The sequence below is a fragment of the Phyllobates terribilis genome, unplaced genomic scaffold (assembly GCF_046119375.1).
Source record: "Phyllobates terribilis strain yellow unplaced genomic scaffold, ASM4611937v1 Scaffold_3__8_contigs__length_932513732, whole genome shotgun sequence".
Taxonomy (NCBI): domain Eukaryota; kingdom Metazoa; phylum Chordata; class Amphibia; order Anura; family Dendrobatidae; genus Phyllobates; species Phyllobates terribilis.
Window position 1 is genome coordinate 241,728,828 of NW_027362763.1, and position 20,633 is coordinate 241,749,460.

The following is a 20,633-nucleotide window of genomic DNA, read 5'->3' on the forward strand; positions in this document are numbered from 1 at the left end:
TATAAAACTGTTCCACTAGTTAACCCCTTCAGTGAACACGGTAAAAAAATAAAAATAAAAAACAAAGCAAAAAACAATGCTTATCATCATACCGCCAAACAAAAAATGGAATAACACGCGATAAAAAAGATGAATATAAATAAAAATGGTATCGCTGAAAACGTCATCTCGTCCCGCAAAAAACAAGCCGCCATACAGCTCCATCATCCGAAAAATCAAAAAGTTACAGCTCTCCGAATAAAGCGATGCAAAAAAATATTTTTTTTCTATAAAATAGCTTTTATTGTGTAAAAGCGCCAAAACATAAAAAAAGATATAAATGTGGTACCGCTGTAAACGTACTGACCCGAAGAATAAAGCTACCTTATCAATTTTACCACACCCGGAGCAGAATAAAAAAATGTAAAAAAACACAATACCTGAATTGTTGGATTTTGTTTATTCTGCCTCCCAAAAGCTGAAATAGAAAGCGATCAAAAAATGTCACGTGCCTGAAAATGGCACCAATAAAAACGTCAACTCATCCCGCAAAAAACAAGCAGTCACATGACTCTGTCGGCCAAAATATGGCGATGCAAAAACTAGATTTTACAAAATATGTGTCTTTTAGTGTGTGACAGCTGTCCATCATAAAAACCCGATATGATTCTGGTATCGCTGTAATCGCACCGACCCGAAGAATAAAGTAATCTCATCACTTATACCGCACGAGGAACGGCATAAAAAATAAACACTAGGGCTGGGGTTGGGGTTGTGCTAATGTTAGGATTGAGGTTGTTTTTTTTTTCAAAAGTAAAAAAAGATGACGATATGGCAACTAGTGTTGAACGCAAGTGCTCGCTACTTGAGTTTGCATCGGGTGCTCGGGTATGCACTGAGTATCGCGGGTGCTCGAGTCTCCGCCCCATATGCTTCGCGGCCAAAAAAACCTCGCGGGGATTGCCTGCCATGCACGAGCGATCCTCGCATGTTTTTTTTGGGGTGTCTAATAACCGTGAAACATGCGGGCGGGAACTCGAGCATTTCACTTGAGCACCCGTGATACATGGTGCATACCTGAGTACCCGATGCAAACTCAAGTAGCGAGCACTTGCGCTCAAGAGTACTGACAACTTATTCAATATGATGACCTAATGTTATCAAATTCTGTGTCGTACCTCTGGGTTCAAAATGTTCACTATACCCCTTCATAAAATCCTTGAGGGGTATAGTTTCCAAAATGGGGTCACTTGTGGGGGAGCTTCACTGTTTAGGCACATCAGGGGCTCTCCAAACGCGACATGGTGTCCGCTAACAAATTGAATGGAAAATCGGCTCAAATTGTTAGCGGACACCATGTTGCGTTTGGAGAGCCCCTGTGTGCCTAAACATTGGAGCTCCCCCACAAGTGACCCCATTTTGGAAACTAGACCACCCAAGTCACCTATCTAGATGCATAGTGAGCACTTGGAACCCCCAGGTGCTTCACAAATTGATTCGTAAAAATGAAAGTGTTTTTTTTTTCACTTTTTCATTTTTACTAATCAATTTGTGAAGCACTTAGGGGTTCCAAGTTCTCACTATGCATCTAGGTAGGTGCCTTGGGGGGTCTAGTTTCCAAAATGGGGTCACTTGTGGGGGGTTTCCACTGTTTAGGCACATCAGGGGCTCTCCAAACGCAACATGGCGTCCGCTAATTATTCAAGCAAATTTTACAATCAAAAGTCAAATGGCGCTCCTTCCCTTCCGAGCCCTGCCGTGCGCCCAAACAGTTGTTTTTCCCCACATATGGGGTATCTGCGTTCCCAGGGGAAATTGCACAACAAATTTTGGGGTCCATTGTTTCTTGTTACCCCTGCAAAAATAAAAAAAATTGGGTCTAAAGTAACATTTTTTGAAAAAAGTTAAATGTTCATTTTTTTCTTCCACATTCCAAAAATTCCTGTGAAGCACCTGAAGGGTTAATAAAGTTCTTGAATGTGGTTTTGAGCACCTTGAGGGGTGCAGTTTTTAGAATGGTGTCACTTTTGGGTATTTTCTGTCATAAAGACCCCTCAAAGTGACTTCAAATATGATGTGGTCCCTAAAAAAGTGGTTTTGAAAATTTTGTTGGAAAAATGAGAAATCGCTGGTCAACTTTTAACCCTTATAGCTCCCTATCAAAAAAAAATTTTGGTTCCAAAATTGTGCTGATGTAAAGTAGACATGTGGGAAATGTTATTTATTAACTCTTTTGTGTGACATATCTCTCTGATTTAAGGGCATAAAAATTCAAATTTTGAAAATTGCGAAATTTTCAAAATTTTCGCCAAATTTCCATTTTTTTCACAAATAAACGCAAGTGATATCGAAGAAATTTTACCACTATCATGAAGTACAATATGTCACGAAAAAACATTCTCAGAATCAGGTGAATCCGTTGAAGCGTTCCAGAGTAATTACCTCATAAAGTGACAGTGGTCAGAATTGTAAAAATTGGCCTGGTCATTAATGTGCAAACCACCCTCGGGGGTAAAGGGGTTAAAGCGTATGGGGATCTGTGAGATGTGGATTTTAACTGATATATTGTAAAGAGTCAATGGATAAAAAGAGGTTCAGTCTTCACAATGCGTTTTTTAAGCGTTTCCGCAGCGGCAAAAACGCATGGTAGAAGGCATGCCATGTTCCCCAATGATAATCCGCATGTGCTGTGCACAAGCGGCGGAAATTTCCACTGCGGGCTATCATTGTGAAAAAATACACAGCACTACCAATTATTTTGTGCAAGCGCTGCGTTTTCGCCGCCATTGACTTGCATTGAATTGCTTGGATTCACTGCATCTGTAGATGCTCATTCCATGCGTTTCAATGTGCGGATGGTACCCGGGTCTAGACAGGAGACTCTCCTCCGGACCTGGGTACCATAGAACCTGTAAAAAAAAGAATAAAATAAAAAATAAATATTATATTTAACTTCTGATGCCCTCCAGTCTCCTTGTCTTCTCTTGCTGGCAGATCGCAGTGGACTGAAGGACCTGCGCTGACGTCATAGTCATGTGACGGCAGGTCCTTCAGTGTAGTTACCGCGAGCTGCCTGCAAGCCAGAACGGAGCGAAGCAAGACTGCAGGGGCCATCAGAAGGTAAGTATAGATTTATTTTTTATTTTTTGCCATTCTTTAAGGTCACACTATATAAATCCATGCTGTTTTATATAGTGTGACCAAGTTGACAAGCACTTTCCAAGTGATGCTAAAATCGCTTGGAAAGCGCTTGTCAACCCGCATGCGGAAATGCATGTGAAGAACGCTTCACATCCGCATGTCCCTGGCAGGAAAAACGCATGTACAATCTGCATGTCCCTGGCAGGAAAAACGCATGTACAATCTGCATGTACAATCTGCATGTACAATCTGCATGTACAATCTGCATGTACAATCTGCATGTACAATCTGCATGTACAATCTGCATGTACAATCCGCATGTACAATCCGCATGTACAATCTGCATGTACAATCTGCATGTACAATCCGCATGTACAATCTGCATGTACAATCTGCATGTACAATCTGCATGTACAATCTGCATGTACAATCTGCATGTACAATCCGCATGTACAATCCGCATGTACAATCTGCATGTACAATCTGCATGTACAATCTGCATGTACAATCTGCATGTACAATCTGCATGTACAATCTGCATGTACAATCCGCATGTACAATCTGCATGCGTTTTTTCTGCCAGGGAGATGCAGAAACGCTCAGGAAAAAATCCGCAGCATTTCTGCATCGTGGGCACATAGCCTTAATCTGCTTCAGAGATAAAGAACAGAAACAACTGATGCAACTAGGATGACACCTGAGAAAATATTGGTCCGTTTCTCTCGGATGGTAACTCTCATGGATGTGTGAATTTAGCCTTAGATTGAATACGCCGTGCAAATAGCCTAAATTTGTGTATTATGCTACATTAATAGCTGAAGGTTTCAGTACTTATTTTAACATCTGTAAGTTCACTTTGGCAGTTTTTTTAGTTAGAAATACCTCAGTTACAGACATGTAACTTGTACTAGAAGACAAAATGCACCCAGTATGACTATTAATAATATATATGTGAATTGTAATTGGTCTTATGGAGAAAGACATTATACAAAGAAAAAAAAAGCCGTGTTCTGCTGAAATCCAGCTCGCGAGCATTATACGTCACAGCTGTAGATGTGACTCGCCTGTATGGTGTGAGTGTCGGTTATTGACCATCTTTCCACATATACAGTAGTAAACCAATCATTCTCATCTATTTTGCTTTAAGTGAAACATCGTTTACCGGATCAAACACTGGTGGATTTGTGTGGACTGGTCTCTTTGCCGTGGATTCACAGCCATTCAAGTCATGCATCCTTTAAGGCGGCCGCTTTTGACTCATCCCTCTTATCAATAAGTCACAGGATCCATGAAGAAGTCTGTAAGTAACATGGCTTGATTTTACCATTCCTGTAATCAATAATAGAATGGATTCTTGTAGTTAATAAATAATCCTTAAAAGTGCATGAAAAGCAAGTTATCCAATTTTTGTAGTATTCTTCACTTATCAAAGTTCCCTGATATGAAGATATTCACTTGAGTCCCAGCAGGCATACTTCCATCCTGTGCTTAACCTAGGACAGTGTTTCCGCTGTTTTGTATGAAGGGGCTGGATGACAGCTTATTTTAATAGCTAAGCCTGCCCCCTTCTGTCGTGGATAGGTCCGGAGCTCCGCTGTGGTCTTCTTGAAGCCTGCTAACATTTTCAGGACTCAGGCAGTGGCGGCATAGGAACAGAAAATAACTCTGAGTACACAATTGTAGACCCTTTTTTTCTGTACAGGCCCCGGAAAGGTCATGACAGCCACTGTGTTGTATGTGTAATTGTTAATTGGTGGTGTGGTCACTTGTCACTTCTCTTTATTTTGCAGCACCAGTGATTCAATCCCAGTGTCTCTTTCTTCTGTCACTTTTTCCCAAACATATAATGCCGGACTGGAGGTTGGCGATTTACCAGTGGTCACTAGAAAGCCAGCATGAAGTTGTTCGTGCCTTCTGTGTGAAAGGATTTCCTGTACTGAAACAACACATTAAGCAGGAGGCCGGCAGTCCACTGACCAAAGCTTTGCTGTAAGTGTGGCGAATGATTGATCGCGTCACGCAGATGCCGATGGGGGTATAGATTGACATGCCCCCATGCCGACGCATGGCGTTTAATAGGTTAACAGTTGCATGCAGAACTCCACCACCCATGAACCCACTCCGTACATCTGCTGCCAACTTGTGCCGTACATGTACTGTGGATGTCGGTAAGGGGTTAAGAAACCCATTTAAAATGGGGTTGTCTACTACTTGAACAACCCCTTTTAAATTAGGTAGATCCTCTTGTAAAATAAAAATATATATTCACCTCCTACCGGTGCCAGATATCCCGTATAGCACTTCAGCTAAATTAGTGAAAACGCACGGCTGTTGTGCTCTCACTAATTCCGTTTCTCGGAGGTTCGTCCGAGGGATTGATCAGCCGCTGATTGGCTGCAGGGCTCATGTGGCATAACAATGAAATAGAGGGGTTGGCACTGACATTTCTGAAATGCTGTCGGTGCATTGTGTGAGTGTGTATGTAATATATAGCTAATTTAAATGAATTTAAATATCCTGGTCCAGATGAATTATATCCTAGCGTACTGAAAGAGATAGCAGAGAAAATCGCAGATCCACTAGTCAGAATCATTGAAAAATCCTGGAGAACAGAAGAAGTCCCAGAAGATTGGAGAAGGGCAAATGTTGTCCTATCTTCCAAAAAGGAAAGACGATGGAGCCAGGAAATTACAGGCCAGTGAGCCTTACTTCTATACCAGAAAGATCTTTGAACAAATTATTAAACAGCATGTATGTAAGTACTTTAATAAGAATACAGTAATTAAACAAAGCCAGAAAGGGTTTGTAGCAAACAAGTCATGCCAGACTAATCTAATTTCCTTCTTTTAATGGAGTCACTGACTGGGTGGATCAGGGAAATGCAGTGTATATATAGTATATCTCGATTTCAGCAAAGCATTTGATAAAGTATCTCATACTACCATTGAAAAAATGACCAAGTATGGGATTGACAAGGCTACTGTTAGGTGGATTCATAACTGGCTCAGTGATCATACTCAGAGTGGTAATGATTGCAGATCTAATTGGAAGAGTGTTTCAAGTGGGGTACCACAAGGCTCTGTCCTTGCCCCATTGTTGTTCAACATTTTTATAAATGAACTAGAAGAGAGATCTGAAGGTAAACTAATCAAATTTGCACACGATGCAAAGCTAGAAGGGATAGCTAACATTAGAAAAAGCAGAGAAAGATTCAGAAGGATCTAGATAAGCAAGGGCAGCAATTAATAGAAATGTATTCAACAGGGAGAAATGCAAGATTCTATATTTGGGCAAGAAAAACAAAAATTACATCTACAGAATGGGAGGAATAGAACGAAGCAACAGAACGTGTGAAAAAGACTTGGGAATACTAATAAATCACAGACTGCACATGAGTCAACAGTGTGATGTAGCAGCAAAGAAGGCAAACACAGTTCTGGGATGTATTAAGAGAAACATAGAGTCTAGATCACGTGACGTAATTATTCCCCTCTGCTCCTCCTTGGTCAGACCTCATCTGGAATACTCTGTCCAATTCTGGGCACCACATTTTAAAAAAGAATTAGAAAAACTGGAGCAAGTTCAGAGAAGAGCTCCGAGGATGGTGAGTGGACTGCAAACTATGTCCTAAGAGGAACGGTTAAAGGATCTGGGAATGTTTAGCTTGCGAAAAAGAAGGCTAAGAGGAGACGTAATAGCGGTCTACAAATATCTGAAGAGATGTCACAGTATAGAGGGATCATCCTTATTCTCAATTGCACATGGAAGCACGAGAAGCAATAGAATGAAACTGAAAGGGAGAAGATACATATTAGATATTAGAAAAAACATTTTGACAGTGAGGGTGATCAATGAGTGGAACAGGCGGCTACGAGAGGTGGTGAGTTCTCTTTCAATGGAAGTCTTCATACAGAAGCTGGACAGACATCTGTCTGAGATGGGTTAGTGAATGTGTGTGCACGTGTGTGTGCGCGTGTATCTATCTATCACATCATTCACCGACACCATTTCAGCGATGTCCACGCTGAGTCTTCTGTTTAATTGTTATGCCACATGAGCCCTGCAGCCAATATATGTGTATGTATATATCTATATATATATATCTTAATAACCTTGGACTCTGATCTCTTCTTCAAACCACACATCCAAGCCCTTTCCACTTCCTGCCGACTCCAACTCAAAAATATCTCCCGGATCCTCCGCACATTCCTCAACCACGAATCTGCAAAAACACTAGTGCACGCCCTCATCATCTCCCGTCTCGACTACTGCAATCTCCTGCTCTGTGGCCTCCTCTGCAATCTATCCTAAACTCTGCTGCTCGACTAATCAACCTGTCCCCATGCTATTCCCTGGCCTCTCCTCTCTATCAATCCCTTAACTGGCTCCCCATTGCCCAGAGACTCCAGTTCAAACCCTAACCTTGGCAAAGCCATCCACAACCTGTCTCCTCCATATATCTGTGACCTAGTCTCCCGATACATACCTGCACGCAACCTCCGATCCTCACAAGATCTCCTTCTATACTCCCTTTTTATCTCCTCTTCCCACAATCGCATACAAGATTTCTCCCGTGCTTTCCCCCTACTCTGGAACTCTCTACCCAACATATCAGACTCTCGCCTACCCTGGAAACCTTCAAAAGGAACCTGAAGACCTACCTCTTCCGACAAGCCCACAGCCTGCAGTAACCACCGCTGCACCACATCGCTGCACGACCAGCTCTACCCTCACCTACTGTGTCCTCACCCATCCCTTGTAGACTGTGAGCCCTCGCGGGCAGGGTCCTCTCTCCTCCTGTGCCAGTTCCCGTCACATTTTGTTCAAGATTATTGTAATTGTTTTTGTATGTATACCCCTTTTTCACATGTAAAGCGCCATGGAATAAATGGCGCTATAATAATAATAATAAGGGGTTGTCCAGATTGTGGACAACCAGATTAGGGCATTTTCACTTAGTCACTTTTGGTACCTCTATTAATAATCTGAAGTGGACAGTGACTACAAACAGCTAGAACCCATCCTGTCCATGCCTGGCACAGGTAGCCCATCATTTCAATGGGCATTTTGTAATATTTCACTTATCTTGTGGTGGCAGAGAATATAACACTTGCTGCCAGTTCACCCTGCAGATAATACCAGGTTACTTGTACTAGTTCAATGTGGGAAATGACAAGGCTCCGACAATACCACACTGGATGGTGTAAGCAATGGAGCTGAGCATCACTGTGCGCTCTGTGATAAATGCTCCTAGTATCAGTAACTGCTTCCTGCCAGCTTTTCAATAAGAACTGATATTGGGATGTGAGAAGAGTGAGCCTATACATTATGGCCTTTGATGTATTCTAGTTTATTCCTTCTTTTGTAGCGAACACTTTAATGATCACTCGACGCTTGTAAAGAAGGAGCTAGCCCAAGCTATGACCAAGCTAGCATGTGGCGTTACTATTGGATTCACCCTGCAGGATTCAGGGAAAGGACCAGCTATGGACCGTGATCTGTTGTGTTACAGCTTGAGACTGAACTTGCTTCCATTCTCTGGTACTTCTGCTACCAGTGCTTCTTTTTTTAAGCCTTTTCTTTATCTACTGGACCGAAGCATGCCAAGCTCCGTAAAAATGGGTACGTTCTCTATCTATAATGTTCCAGTGTGCGTGACATGGTTAAAGCAAACCTGTCATAGGGATTTTATACCTCAAGCTAATAATATGTATGTCCTATCGATTTGAGGCTGATTAAATCCATACCTTGTTTGTAGAAATGCGTTGGGGTGTTTCTCAACAATCCATCATTGACATCTTATGCAAGATCTCTTGAAAGCATGGGTAGTGCCAGGGACAGTTTATGCACAGTAAGGTCTTCATGACTTCGCTAGACCCAATGAGTCGATTTGTGCATACCCTGGTACAAACGGGGCTTGTGAGAAATCTCAGGGGAGGCATGTCCCTAAAACGAGTGAGCAATCAGACTCAGCAGGCATGCTGGTAGCAGGGAGGGCAGGAGAGCTGCAAGTGCACTGTCCCCCGAACACTTGCAGCTCAGTTGCATAAGATTTCAACACTGGATTGCTGAGAATCGCCTAAACTGATTTCTACAATCAGTTTATGGATTTAGTCAGCCTCAAAGTGCCTGTACATACATGTCATTAATTAGAGGTATAAAATCCTCATGGCAGATTCTCTATTAGGGCAGCCATTTATGTTACACTAAGGTTGGCTGAACCCAAGGATTTTAGTGGCACCGGAGCTGAATTTCCACATGCCAGAGCCTGTGTTTTCAGGGAGATTATCTGTTGTCAGAGGAGTCTGTGGCTTCTCTCTTCTCTCCCCATTGAGAACACATACATGGTTGGCCCAGCAGAAGCATGCATGTATATGGGGAGGTGTCTGGAGGAATGGCTGGGGCCTGAAGTGTCTGGCTTAAAGTTATTAAATGTATATGGCCAAATTTTGTGTGTGGTTTGTTCTAAATGAAAAATTGTTTTTCTAGCATTCATCGAAAATATTCCCGACTTGTTTACACACCTAAATGTCCAGAAAGCTGAACAGGATTTGAGAGCTATGATTGAGACCTTACTGACCCTCATAGAAGATCCAGATAAGGATGTCAGAATAGCATTCAGTGGGAACATCCGACATGTCTTGGAGTCAGTAAACTGTGAAGAAGGGAGCTTAAATGAGGTATGGACGTTTATGAATATAGGAGTCCAAGGACCTCTAATGATCGGACTGTATGAAGTGGATGGGGGATTATGGCTTATTAAAAGGCACTGGCCCATACAAGTACATCTTTATGGATGGGCCTCATACATTGATTTCTTATGAAAATGTGACAGAATGTTTGTTATATGTATTAATTATATTGAAAAACAATATTTTATTTTCTACCTGGGCAATGCAGCTGTTAGTCGGTAGAATAAAGGAGGCATATACCCATGCTAAATTGGCAAGAGATAACGAAATGAAGGACACTCTTATACTTACAACTGGAGACATAGGCCGGTGAGTATAGTAAACTGGGGCTTGTGAGTTTACTAAAAACCTAATATTACCTAAACTGTATCTTTTCTATACATTTTAGAGCTGCTAAGGGAGACCTGGTGCCATTTGCTCTATTACACCTGTTACATTGTCTTTTGTCCAAATCTACATCAGTTGCTGGAGCTTCCTACACTGAAATTCGATCACTGGCAGCAGCAAAGTCTATGCGCTTGCAGGACTTTTTCAGCCACTATAAAAAACCTATATGCAAGGTGGGAACATGGCTTTTCTTATAAGCATTTTTTTACATAGAGTATTATTATTATTGTTAAATAAACCCCAAAAATCTGTGTACCCGTAAATACTACCCTAACAATAATCATTTATCAGCCTGATAAGGGACTCACAATGATTAACCGTCCTCCCAGGAAGCTGCAGTAAGAATGGGTCTCTCCATACATGCGGAAACAGCTTACTATGGGGTTGCTTCATGGCAGACATTTATGGTGAAACTTGTGGATATGCCATAACTATCTGTCCCAAGACATCTATTTATATTGCTAAAAAGAAAAGCTAACAATTACCTTTATTCAGTACTTATCTTGTCATGAAGTTTCTTGTAGAGTCCCTGCACACCAGCCAGCAAGCTCAGCTGTCGGGCACCCCGGGGCGCAGCAGCGACATGCAGAAGCAGGAGGCCGTACATCACCGAGAAGTCGCCTTGGAAATCTTGTCTGAAATTGCTAATGTATTTGATTTTTCAGATCTCAACCGCTTTTTAACAGTAAGGATTTCCTGCTTTATTTTCTCAAGTCCTTGTTACTTGTTTTTTTAAATTTTGATTCACAAACCTTTAATAGCTACAGTGTATCTATTGTACATCTAAATATTCAGTGAATCTTAATTTCTTCTGTATTGTGTCTTTTCTATAAACAGAAGACATTGCAGCTTTTGCTTCCGTATCTAGCCGCCAAAGCCAGCCCGGTAGCCTCCTCTTTGATCCGAACAATTGCCAAGCAGCTGAATGCTAATCGCAGGGAGATCTTGATCAATAACTTCAAGTACATCTTCTCTCACCTCGTCTGTTCCTGCACCAAGGATGAACTTGAAAAGTCTCTTCACTATCTGAAAGTATGTGGCAATATTAATATGACTGCTGGATTTCATGTGATGTTTGAGGAATTTTAGCCAAAAGCATTTTAGGCACATCCCAAAGGAGAACCAGGTTTCTCACCCCCATTGGTGCTCCAAATCCAGGTCAAATGGGGGAAAGATAGCTATTGTTTCTACAATGAATGTGTATGGCTCTATGTATGGGTGTCTTCACATTTTTGTTAAGGATGATGTATTTTTGCTCCATCGTGGCTTTTAACAATGGCGGTCGAGGTACCCTATTGACTATAATGGGATCCATTGGGTTTGCAGCAGCCTTTTTTAAGGAATCTGTGATGAAAGGCTCCCAGCGAGAATGTGCCTAGTCTAGGTAGAGTGGGCAAATAATCAAGCTAAAGGGACTCTACATTTGTCTATGTATTCTCACCCTGATGTTTAATTTGTCTTGCTGCAAACCTTACTTTAGGGTGACTTTTTTTGTTTTCTTCCATTAGTCCTAAGATTTTATCTATGCAGCAGGTGTATTGTGTACAATAGTAAGAGGAGGAACAAATCTAAAAACATAATATACAATGTCTTACTGGCCACGTTTTATTATACATTTGAATATGCAGAATGAGACAGAGATAGAGCTGGGCAGCTTGCTTAGACAAGACTACCAGGGACTACACAATGAGCTGCTGCTGCGACTCGGGGAGCATTACCAGCAGGTGTTCAATGGGCTGTCAATACTGGCCTCCTTCGCATCCAGTGATGATCCTTACCAGGGACCTAGGAACATTACTAAACCTGAAACAATGGTAAGAGAGTAGTAAAGTGTAGAAACTCAAGATTCAGAGCAATGAGACGGCCCTATAAGACATTGCACATTGTTTTATTTTGCAGGCTCATTACCTACAACCCAAATTACTAGGAATCCTGGCTTTCTTTAATATGCATTTATTGAGTTCCAGTATTGGCATTGAAGACAAAAAGATGGTGAGATTTTTATTGCAATTAATGGTGTTTTTGGTACCAAAAAAAATGTATTACTTAGATGTAGGATAACTAAAAATGTTATATCATTGGGGCTGCACCCCTGGGAACCCAACTGATTGCTGGTCTAGAGACCAGGCATTGGTTGGGTGTAGTTTGGCCGTAGTGGCAGTGAAGCATTTGCATGCTGCTCAGTATAATTACATAATCGTTACAGAATCAACAAGACTCTGGGCCCAATTCATCAAGACCAGCATTGTTCAGAATTGTCTTGATGAGGAGATGTGCAAGAGTCAGACGCCCTTGATTCATAAAGAGGTGTGTTCCTCTTCATGGATCAGGCACGTCGGATGAGTGGCGTACACCTCTATGTGCATCTCGCCATGAATCCTACTCTAGTCCCTGCTGGATTTTTGGTGTAGCGAACCCTGTCATTCATCATGAATTTGATGAGCTGCAGTCTCCATGCCTGTGCCTGTTTTGCCCCAGCTTACGCCCACTTTGTTGAGAATACCAAAATTCTAATGCAGCCTTAAGTTGAGACAAAACTATTCAACTTTTCAAAGCTTTTTACAGCAGAATACTGGTGTAAAAGCTTTGATGAATCTTGCCCATTGAATGATAGCCTTTACTATGGAAATAAGGCATGGTATATTCTTCCAGACTTGGTATTAGGCCTCAAGATCTTGGCTGAAGTGACCAAATTAAGTTTCAGCTCCCTGCAGTGGAGCAGTTTTGCTTTATTCTAATATCCTGACGTTTGCAGTCACTATGCCAGTTCCAACCATGAAGCAAATCAGCCATCTGCGATATATGGATATGTGGAATTGTGCGGATTCTGAGCAGTGTCCTGTTATTCTCAGGCCTTGAGCAGCCTGGTCTCTTTGATGAAACTCATGGGACCCAGACACGTTAGTTCTGTACGAGTAAAGATGATGACGACCCTGAGGACTGGGCTTCGTTATAAGGAGGATTTTCCAGAGCTGTGTTGCAGGTAGTATCTCACATTAGTCTTGTGGATTATACTGAAGATTATGAGCAAAATGAGCTATATTTTGTGTTCTTTGATATTTTTTAGGTCCTGGGACTTGTTTGTGCGGTGCCTGGACCAGGCGTACCTAGGCTCTCTTCTCAGTCACGTAATAGTTGCTTTACTGCCCCTCTTACATATCCAGCCTAAAGAAACTGTGGCTATTTTTCATTACCTAATTGTGGAGAACAGGTATGGTGGACGAGCGGCTTCAGTATACGCTGTATATCCTTTCATACAATTACAGTGCATTTCTCAGTTGCCTACTTTAATACTTATTTTATAATTCTTCGTTTTCCCATAATTTCTGGGGGGATGGAGGGGGTTTGTGGTTTTTTTTTTCTGGTTTTTGAAGTATTTTCAATTTTTTTTGTCCTTGTACTCTTTCACTTTCGTCATTGTACTGTTGTAAACTAAAAGTATGTGCAGGCGCTGTGCTGCTGATTTAAAGTGAACCTATCGGCAAGATTTAGACCTATAATCTAAAGGCATGGCTATAATGGCGCTGTGATGCTGATTAATAATGATACCTGATGTGAAGGGATCCGCTAAGTGGCTGCTGAATACTCACCTTTTGAAGTTTGCAGAAAATGACGGCTCTGAACTGAGCCGAGATCTCGATCTGCGCAAGCGCTGCCTCCGGCGCCATTTGCTTGAAATCCTGCACACAGGATGCCGGCTCCCACTGCATACAAGCTGCCCACACAATGATGGTGGTGGTGGCGCAGAATGTTAAAAAGAAGGCAGGTTACTGAATAATCAGTGACCTGCTCAAGAAACAGGAGGCTGGTGGAGGACGGAGAGCGAGAAGAAGACCCTGCCCACACATCCCGCCCCGAAGCACAGAAGATGTCATTTTCTGAAAACTTCATAAAGTGAGTATTCAGCAGCCACTGAGTGGATCCCTTCACATCAGGTATCATATTAATCAGCATGACTGTGCCATTATAGCCATGCTTTTAGTTTATAGGGCTCAATACTGCTGACAGGTTCGCTTTATCAGTTACCTTCACTGTAGAAATTCACAGCCTGGTTATTCTTTAATCACCATTAGTAGTTTTGGTGCAATAAGCTGTTTGTGCATTGGGGCGGGCCTATAGGGTGGGACTGTGGGTAGTGTCTTCTTTTCTGCCACGGCTGCCTCTGGTGTAAGTAACTTCATACAGTTTAAAATTCCACAGCTAGGACGGCGCTTGTGCAGATCGATCTGGTTGCAGACTTCAGTAAAATGGCGGCGCATGCACAGATTGAGATCTCCGTCGATTGAGATGTGGATTTCTACAGTGAAGTTACCTATTAAATCAGCAGCACAGCGCCTTTATGGACATACCTTTAGTTTATAAGGCCTGATCCTGATGAAAGGTTCTTTTAAGCCACATAACGCGTAAAGCACATCTAGGTTATCAGTTTATTCATGTTTGCTTGTTTTTTTTCTTTTTAATGTAAAGCTGTTATAGACGTGACTTTTATATTATTAGACATGCTGTCCAAGACTTCCTCCACGAAATATATTTTCTGCCCAATCATCCCGAACTCAAGCAAATCCTGACTGTTCTCCAGGAATACCGAAAAGTAGGTTTGACATTTTCTAGTCTATTGTTTCCTGTGGGCTCTGTGGCTGCTAAAAAACATTAAAAAAGGATTTTGGGTACTCTCCGTAAAATCTTTCTCGGAGCTTTCATTGGGGGACACAAGTAATCATGGGTGTATGCTGCTGTCGCTAGGAGGTTGATACTAGGCAAAAAAAAGTTAGCTCCTCCTCAGCAGGGTACACCTACCAACTGGCACAAAGTTAATCAGTTAGTGAGAAAGCAGTAGGAGAAGCAACAATAAAACAATCTTAAACAGGCCCAACAAAGGCACAGACAAGTGGAGGATGCTGTATCCCCCAATTGAAGACTCAGAGAAAAAGATTTTACGATGAGTACCCAAAATCGTCTTTACTCTATCACTTCACTGGGGAACACAGGTAACCATGGGACGTCCAAAAGCAGTCCCAAAGGAGGGAACCGAAGCAGTTGCCCAGATCATGTCGGGTGATGTTCAACCGCCGCCTGCAGAACCTTCTTACCTAGACTTGCAACAGCCCAGGCGTAGACATGCACCCTGTATAATTTGGAAAAGGTATGAAGGGAAGACCAGGTAACGGCCTTACAGATCTGAGTCCCAGGAGCCTGGTGGGTGAACGGCCCATGAAGCCTCAGTGAGTCCTCACTCCCAGTGGGGGTGGTCTATTTTTGACACTTTATTCCTCCAGTATGGTAGAGCGGATCCAATGAGTGATAGTGGCCCTGGAAGCAGGAAGTCCCTTTGTCTTGACCTTCAGGAATCACAATCAAGGAATCGGAGATTCTGAAGGATGCTATTCTTGAGAGGTACCGATGTAAGGCCCTGACAAGATCCAGCTTGTGGAGAGACTGTTCCAGAGGATGGGATGGGGACCGGCAAAAGGATGGAAGGACGATGTCCTCGTTGAGATGGAATAGAGAAACCACCTTGGGTAGGAAGGAAGGGACTGGTCGTAAGACTACCTTGTCCTGGTGAAGGATGAGAAAGGGAGAGTGGCACAAGAGACCCACCTGATATAGGTGATCGCAGCCAGGAAGAAGCTTTCCAGAAGAGAAGAGAGAGGGCAATATCACAGCAGGTTCGAAGGGAGGTCCCTGAAGGACACTCAAGATTAGGTTAAGGTCCCATGGGTCCATTGAGGGACTATATGGAGGAACCAAGTGAGCAACTCCCTGTAAGAAGGTCTTGAACTGGAGATGGGAGGCCAAGTTCCATTGGAACAGGATTGAGAATGCGGAGACCTGACCCTTGAGTCTACTGAGAGACAATCTGGACTCTAGGCCTGACTACAGGAAGGCCAGGAGAGAAAAGGATATGGGAACTGTCTGATTGTCCTCGTACCAGCGAAAGAAGGCTTTCCATGTTCGATGATAAATGCAAGAGGATGAGAGTTTTCTCACCTTGATCATGGTCTGGATGACCTGCCTGTCTCAAGACTGTGGAAGAAAATTCTTATTTTGTAACTGGTGGTTACAATTTCCCTAACAAAGGCGTTGTCAACTACGGAGAGTCACACATCCCGGAAGAGAAGAAGGCGGCCACCCGCCCTGAGAGGATTCCAGGGTGGGGGCAGCTCGTCAAAAGGAAGAAAATCTGTTAGATCTGGACTTTAAGAACTTGGCTTGACTGCCCCATGGAAGCTAAGAGGAGACGAGCTTAAAGACTGTCTCCTTCTTTCCCTTTGGACTGGGGACGGGTCTAGTCAGGAGGAGGTCCCAGGGCACGAAAATTGCCGAAAGGAGCGGAACTAGAGAGGGTGTCCCCTGCTGGGGGGACGCTTGGGCTTTGGCTGGGGAAGAGAAGTGCTCTTACCGCCAGTGGCGTCAGAGGTGAGTTGATCCAGCTTACTTCCGAAGAGACAAGACCCCTGGAAAGGAAGGCTAGTGAGAGAATTCTTAGGTGCCACTTAGGCGTTCCAAGCCTTAAGCCAGAGGATTCTGGATTCTGATACCTACGTCAAAGCAAAGGCAGTACAGAGGGATGCAGCCGCATCCTCAAAGGCGAACTTGGTTAGGGCTTCAATGTGCCTATAGGTAGGATCCTTGAGGGAGGACCCATCTGGGAGTGAGAGGACGGTGTTGGCAGGAAACGGGGGTTCCACAATGGAGGACTCTGCTCATTTCTTTAGGAGGTCGGGTCTGAAAGGATATAAAATGTCAAAACGCTTCCTACCCTGGAAGCGCTTTTCCGGGTGCTCCCATTCCTTTGAAAATATTCCGTCAAACTCCTTATGATTTTAAAACACCCGAGGAGGACGTTTCACCTTTTTGAAGGAGACTGAGTACTCTGGGGGCAGTCTCGCCTTCCTTGACCTTGAGAGCCTGATCTCTGCGGTTAATCAGACAATCAACCATGTCCTGAAGTTTAGAGGTCTGCTCTAAGCATAGGTTGGACCCTGGGACTACCTGAGAGTCAGGAGAAGAAGAGAGGGATACCGAGGCCATCCTGGAGAATGTGGAATGTGCCCGCTTCTTAAGTCTTGTATGAAGTCTGCCATGCTGGCGCAAGTAACTAGGTGCGTGCGATTCGTCCCAGGGAAAGATCAGAGCACCAGTGGTGGCTGGATAGTTAGGAAGACACTCTAGGACCTGTACCAAGGACTGGGACACCTTAGTTAGGCCCGCTATTGATTGTGATAGAGCAGCAGCCTTCTCGGGGAGGGGGCGCATTCTCATCTCGGGCGGCAGGGAGATCCTGTGAGGCCTGCATGGTGGGGGTGCTGCAGTCAGAGCAGAGGGATGAAACCTGACCTGTGGGCAATTTCTTCTTCAAGGAGAACAAGCATCGTGAAGGATAATGGGGGTAGGGTGGGAGCGAGACTCCCTGGAATTATGCATAGGGAAAATAACCTGGAGGTGGGCTGCTGAGCAGTGCTGAGCCTTATGCAAAAAGAAAAAGCCTGGATAGAACCTACCAAGTCCCAAGAAGATGTCCCCGGTCTGTGCAGGAAATCTGTGGATCTGCATGGAGCTGTAGTGCTGGCAGGGAAATGGCGCCGGAGAGAGAAAAAGCAGACCTGGGTCTTCCTCCTACTGACACTAAGCTAAAATTGTCTGCCTCCTACTGACACTAAGCTAGACTGAATAGCTTCATGCCAGTCGGTAGGTATACCCTGCTGAGGAGGAGCTAACTTTTTGCCTAGTGTCAGCCACCTAGCGACAGGAGCATACACCCCTGGTTTCCTGTGTCTCCCAATGAAATCATAGAGAAACACTAGAGTTGAGCAGAAAGATTGTCAGTGCCCTGCGACCCTCCTCCTACCTGCTTAACCCCCTTAATCTTTTTACTCAAATCTACTGTTTCCAGAAATTCTGATAAGGCGGTGACTCCCCATAATCATGTATAGAAAATAGAATTTTTAGTAAAATTTACAATCAGAAATGAAGATTGGATTACTAAAAAAAACATTTAGTTTTATTTAGTGAAAAAATAGAGGTGATGTATTAAAGAGGTCCACTTTTCTATAAAGGTTAGCAGTGCAAAGTCTGCTTGTAAAATTAAAAACAAAGGGCTTCTTGTACTCCTTCTGCTTCAGCAGTGTAACTCAGTCTGTCTACACTGAACCAGAAGAGATGACATCACGACTACCAGTCACCTGACTAAGCAGCCAATCAGTGTCCTCAGTGATCAGGGCACTGGTGGTCGTGATGTCATCTCTTCCAGGCCAGCAGAGAAAGAGCGGGAGTGCTGTCATTGAGTGTGGATGCCAGAGTAAGTTTTTCACCGTTTTTTCTAAGTATACCTTCTCTAACAACTGTTAAAGGGGTATTCCCATCTCCTAAATCCTATCCCAATGTAGTAGGTGTAATAATAATAATAGCAAATACCTCCAGTTAGAAATGTTGTATAGTTCTTCTGATTCACTATGTCTTTTTACTCATGTGGAGGCATTGCAGGACCTTAGATATCCATGGTTACGACCACTAGCTAACTGTCCCTATATCAGTGGTCGTAACCATAGATATCTAGGGTCCTGCAATGCCTGCACATGGGGTCTTCTCCATATGTCAGCACCTGACATGTGCAGTACAGTCATCTGTAAATGTGTCTGTAACATATAGAGGATACTTGGTCACCCATTGCTTGATTGGATTAAACAAGGGTATTTTATTTGCCATTTATAGTTGTTTTTTTTTGCATTTGACATTTTTGTGTTTTATTGTAACTCCAGGAAACGACTAAAAGCACAGACTTGCAGACAGCGATGCAGCTGTCAATAAAAGCCATTCAGCATGAAAACGTTGATGTTCGCATTCACGCTCTCACTAGTTTAAAGGAGACTCTTTATAAAAATCAGGTATCTAGTTTTATATTCTCAGTCACAGACTATTAAGGTACCACGATAAATGCACAGAATAAAGTAGATAGCACACATTTTAGATGTCTGTAGTTAGTGTTACCTAGCCAGTAATGTGCACACCACCCACCGTGTTGTATCTTAATTTAAACTGTGTTTTTTACTTCCTGCTACAATGTTTCCTTTGGATTATATATTTTTTTGTTAACGTGTATGTGTTATTTCTAGGCTAAGCTATTGCAGTATTCCACAGACAGTGAGACGGTAGAGCCTGTCATCTCTCAGCTGGTAACAGTGCTGTTAATAGGCTGCCAAGATGCCAGTCCACAGGCTCGACTGCTGTGTGGCGAATGCCTTGGCCAGTTGGGTGCAATCGATCCCGGAAGACTGGACTTTTCAGTTACTGACACTCAAGGGAAAGGTTCAACCTTTGTTGTAAGTAAAACTTCTCAATTTCTTCACCTTTTTATACTTTTTTTTGTAATTTTCTCCCTTTGGTATTAAATTGCTGGAAAGGCTGGAAAACATTGAAAATATATGTGAGAATGTCAGTTTAATGAATTTTCTTCTGTTTTGTTCAGACTGGAGTTGAAGATGTGAATTTTGCCTATGAGCTGTTGATGGAGCTGACAAGGGCCTTTCTTGCATATGCTGACAATGTCCGGGCTCAGGATTCTGCAGCTTATGCTATTCAGGTAATCTTATCATACATTCTAGCAGAGTATTGTGTTTTTCCATATATGTAACAGCTGCAATAAATGTTATGTACACTGCAGCAGAGAGACGCAGTATTTATGTAGGTTCACTTGGTATATCTGAGCCCTGCCCGTCTATTCTGCACATTTTTATTTTACCATTTTTTAAAGAATTAAAACACATTGAGTATTTTGTTATATGAGCCATCTATATGAAGTGGGTAAGACCTCTCTGTAGATGTCCCACGTGTGTGAGTAAGAGATCAGCACATCGTGTGACGTGTTAACATGTAATTAGCACTACATATACTACGTGATATTTCCATCACATGTCACGCCCAAGATACAATAGTGGTTATCAGATTTTCACATCTTCTTGACAAACTGATTGTATTTTAGGGAGATGACGAAGTTAAACTAGAATTCAGGGTAGTGGACTATATTGTGCTCGGAAATGTTACTGTACTTGTAACGTTTCACCTCAACCAGCCTTCTATTTGTGACAATGTTCTTCCATAGTTTTTATTCTTCCATTATTCAATGCTGTTAATTTTCTATTTGTCAGAAGTAGAGTTGGTGCAAATTGATTTATAGGACTTGGTCCATCGGCCACTTCTATAATCTGGATGGAAACCCTGAGAATTGCCTCATATTCTGTGGTTCTTCTTTTGATTAGTTGGTCTGACGCAAAGTCTGTTTTATGTCGTGATGCACATGTGACATTGCACAAGGTCACCTAATCAAAAGAAGATCCACAGATGCCGTCCGGTAATAGATGGTTCTTAGGTCTCTCGTCTAGCGACCATAGTCTACTGATGTGACCGATAGAGCGGGTCCTACAAAGCGATTTGCAC

General features: G+C 42.8%; 1 protein-coding gene across 2 annotated transcripts in view; it reads left to right on the top strand.

Moving 5' to 3' along the window:
* ATR (ATR checkpoint kinase) overlaps positions 1-20,633 on the top strand; it is a 130,541-nt gene that overhangs the window by 40,810 nt on the left and 69,098 nt on the right. For both annotated transcript variants that reach the window (XM_073674683.1, XM_073674684.1), the window contains exons 8-23: positions 4,268-4,420; positions 4,911-5,109; positions 8,489-8,742; positions 9,610-9,800; positions 10,021-10,121; positions 10,201-10,372; positions 10,714-10,884; positions 11,037-11,231; positions 11,828-12,013; positions 12,099-12,191; positions 13,052-13,182; positions 13,267-13,410; positions 14,697-14,790; positions 18,959-19,084; positions 19,313-19,519; positions 19,666-19,779. In XM_073674683.1, the coding sequence (XP_073530784.1) occupies positions 4,268-4,420; positions 4,911-5,109; positions 8,489-8,742; positions 9,610-9,800; positions 10,021-10,121; positions 10,201-10,372; positions 10,714-10,884; positions 11,037-11,231; positions 11,828-12,013; positions 12,099-12,191; positions 13,052-13,182; positions 13,267-13,410; positions 14,697-14,790; positions 18,959-19,084; positions 19,313-19,519; positions 19,666-19,779 (2,531 nt within the window). The remainder of the gene's footprint in view (positions 1-4,267; positions 4,421-4,910; positions 5,110-8,488; positions 8,743-9,609; positions 9,801-10,020; positions 10,122-10,200; positions 10,373-10,713; positions 10,885-11,036; positions 11,232-11,827; positions 12,014-12,098; positions 12,192-13,051; positions 13,183-13,266; positions 13,411-14,696; positions 14,791-18,958; positions 19,085-19,312; positions 19,520-19,665; positions 19,780-20,633) is intronic.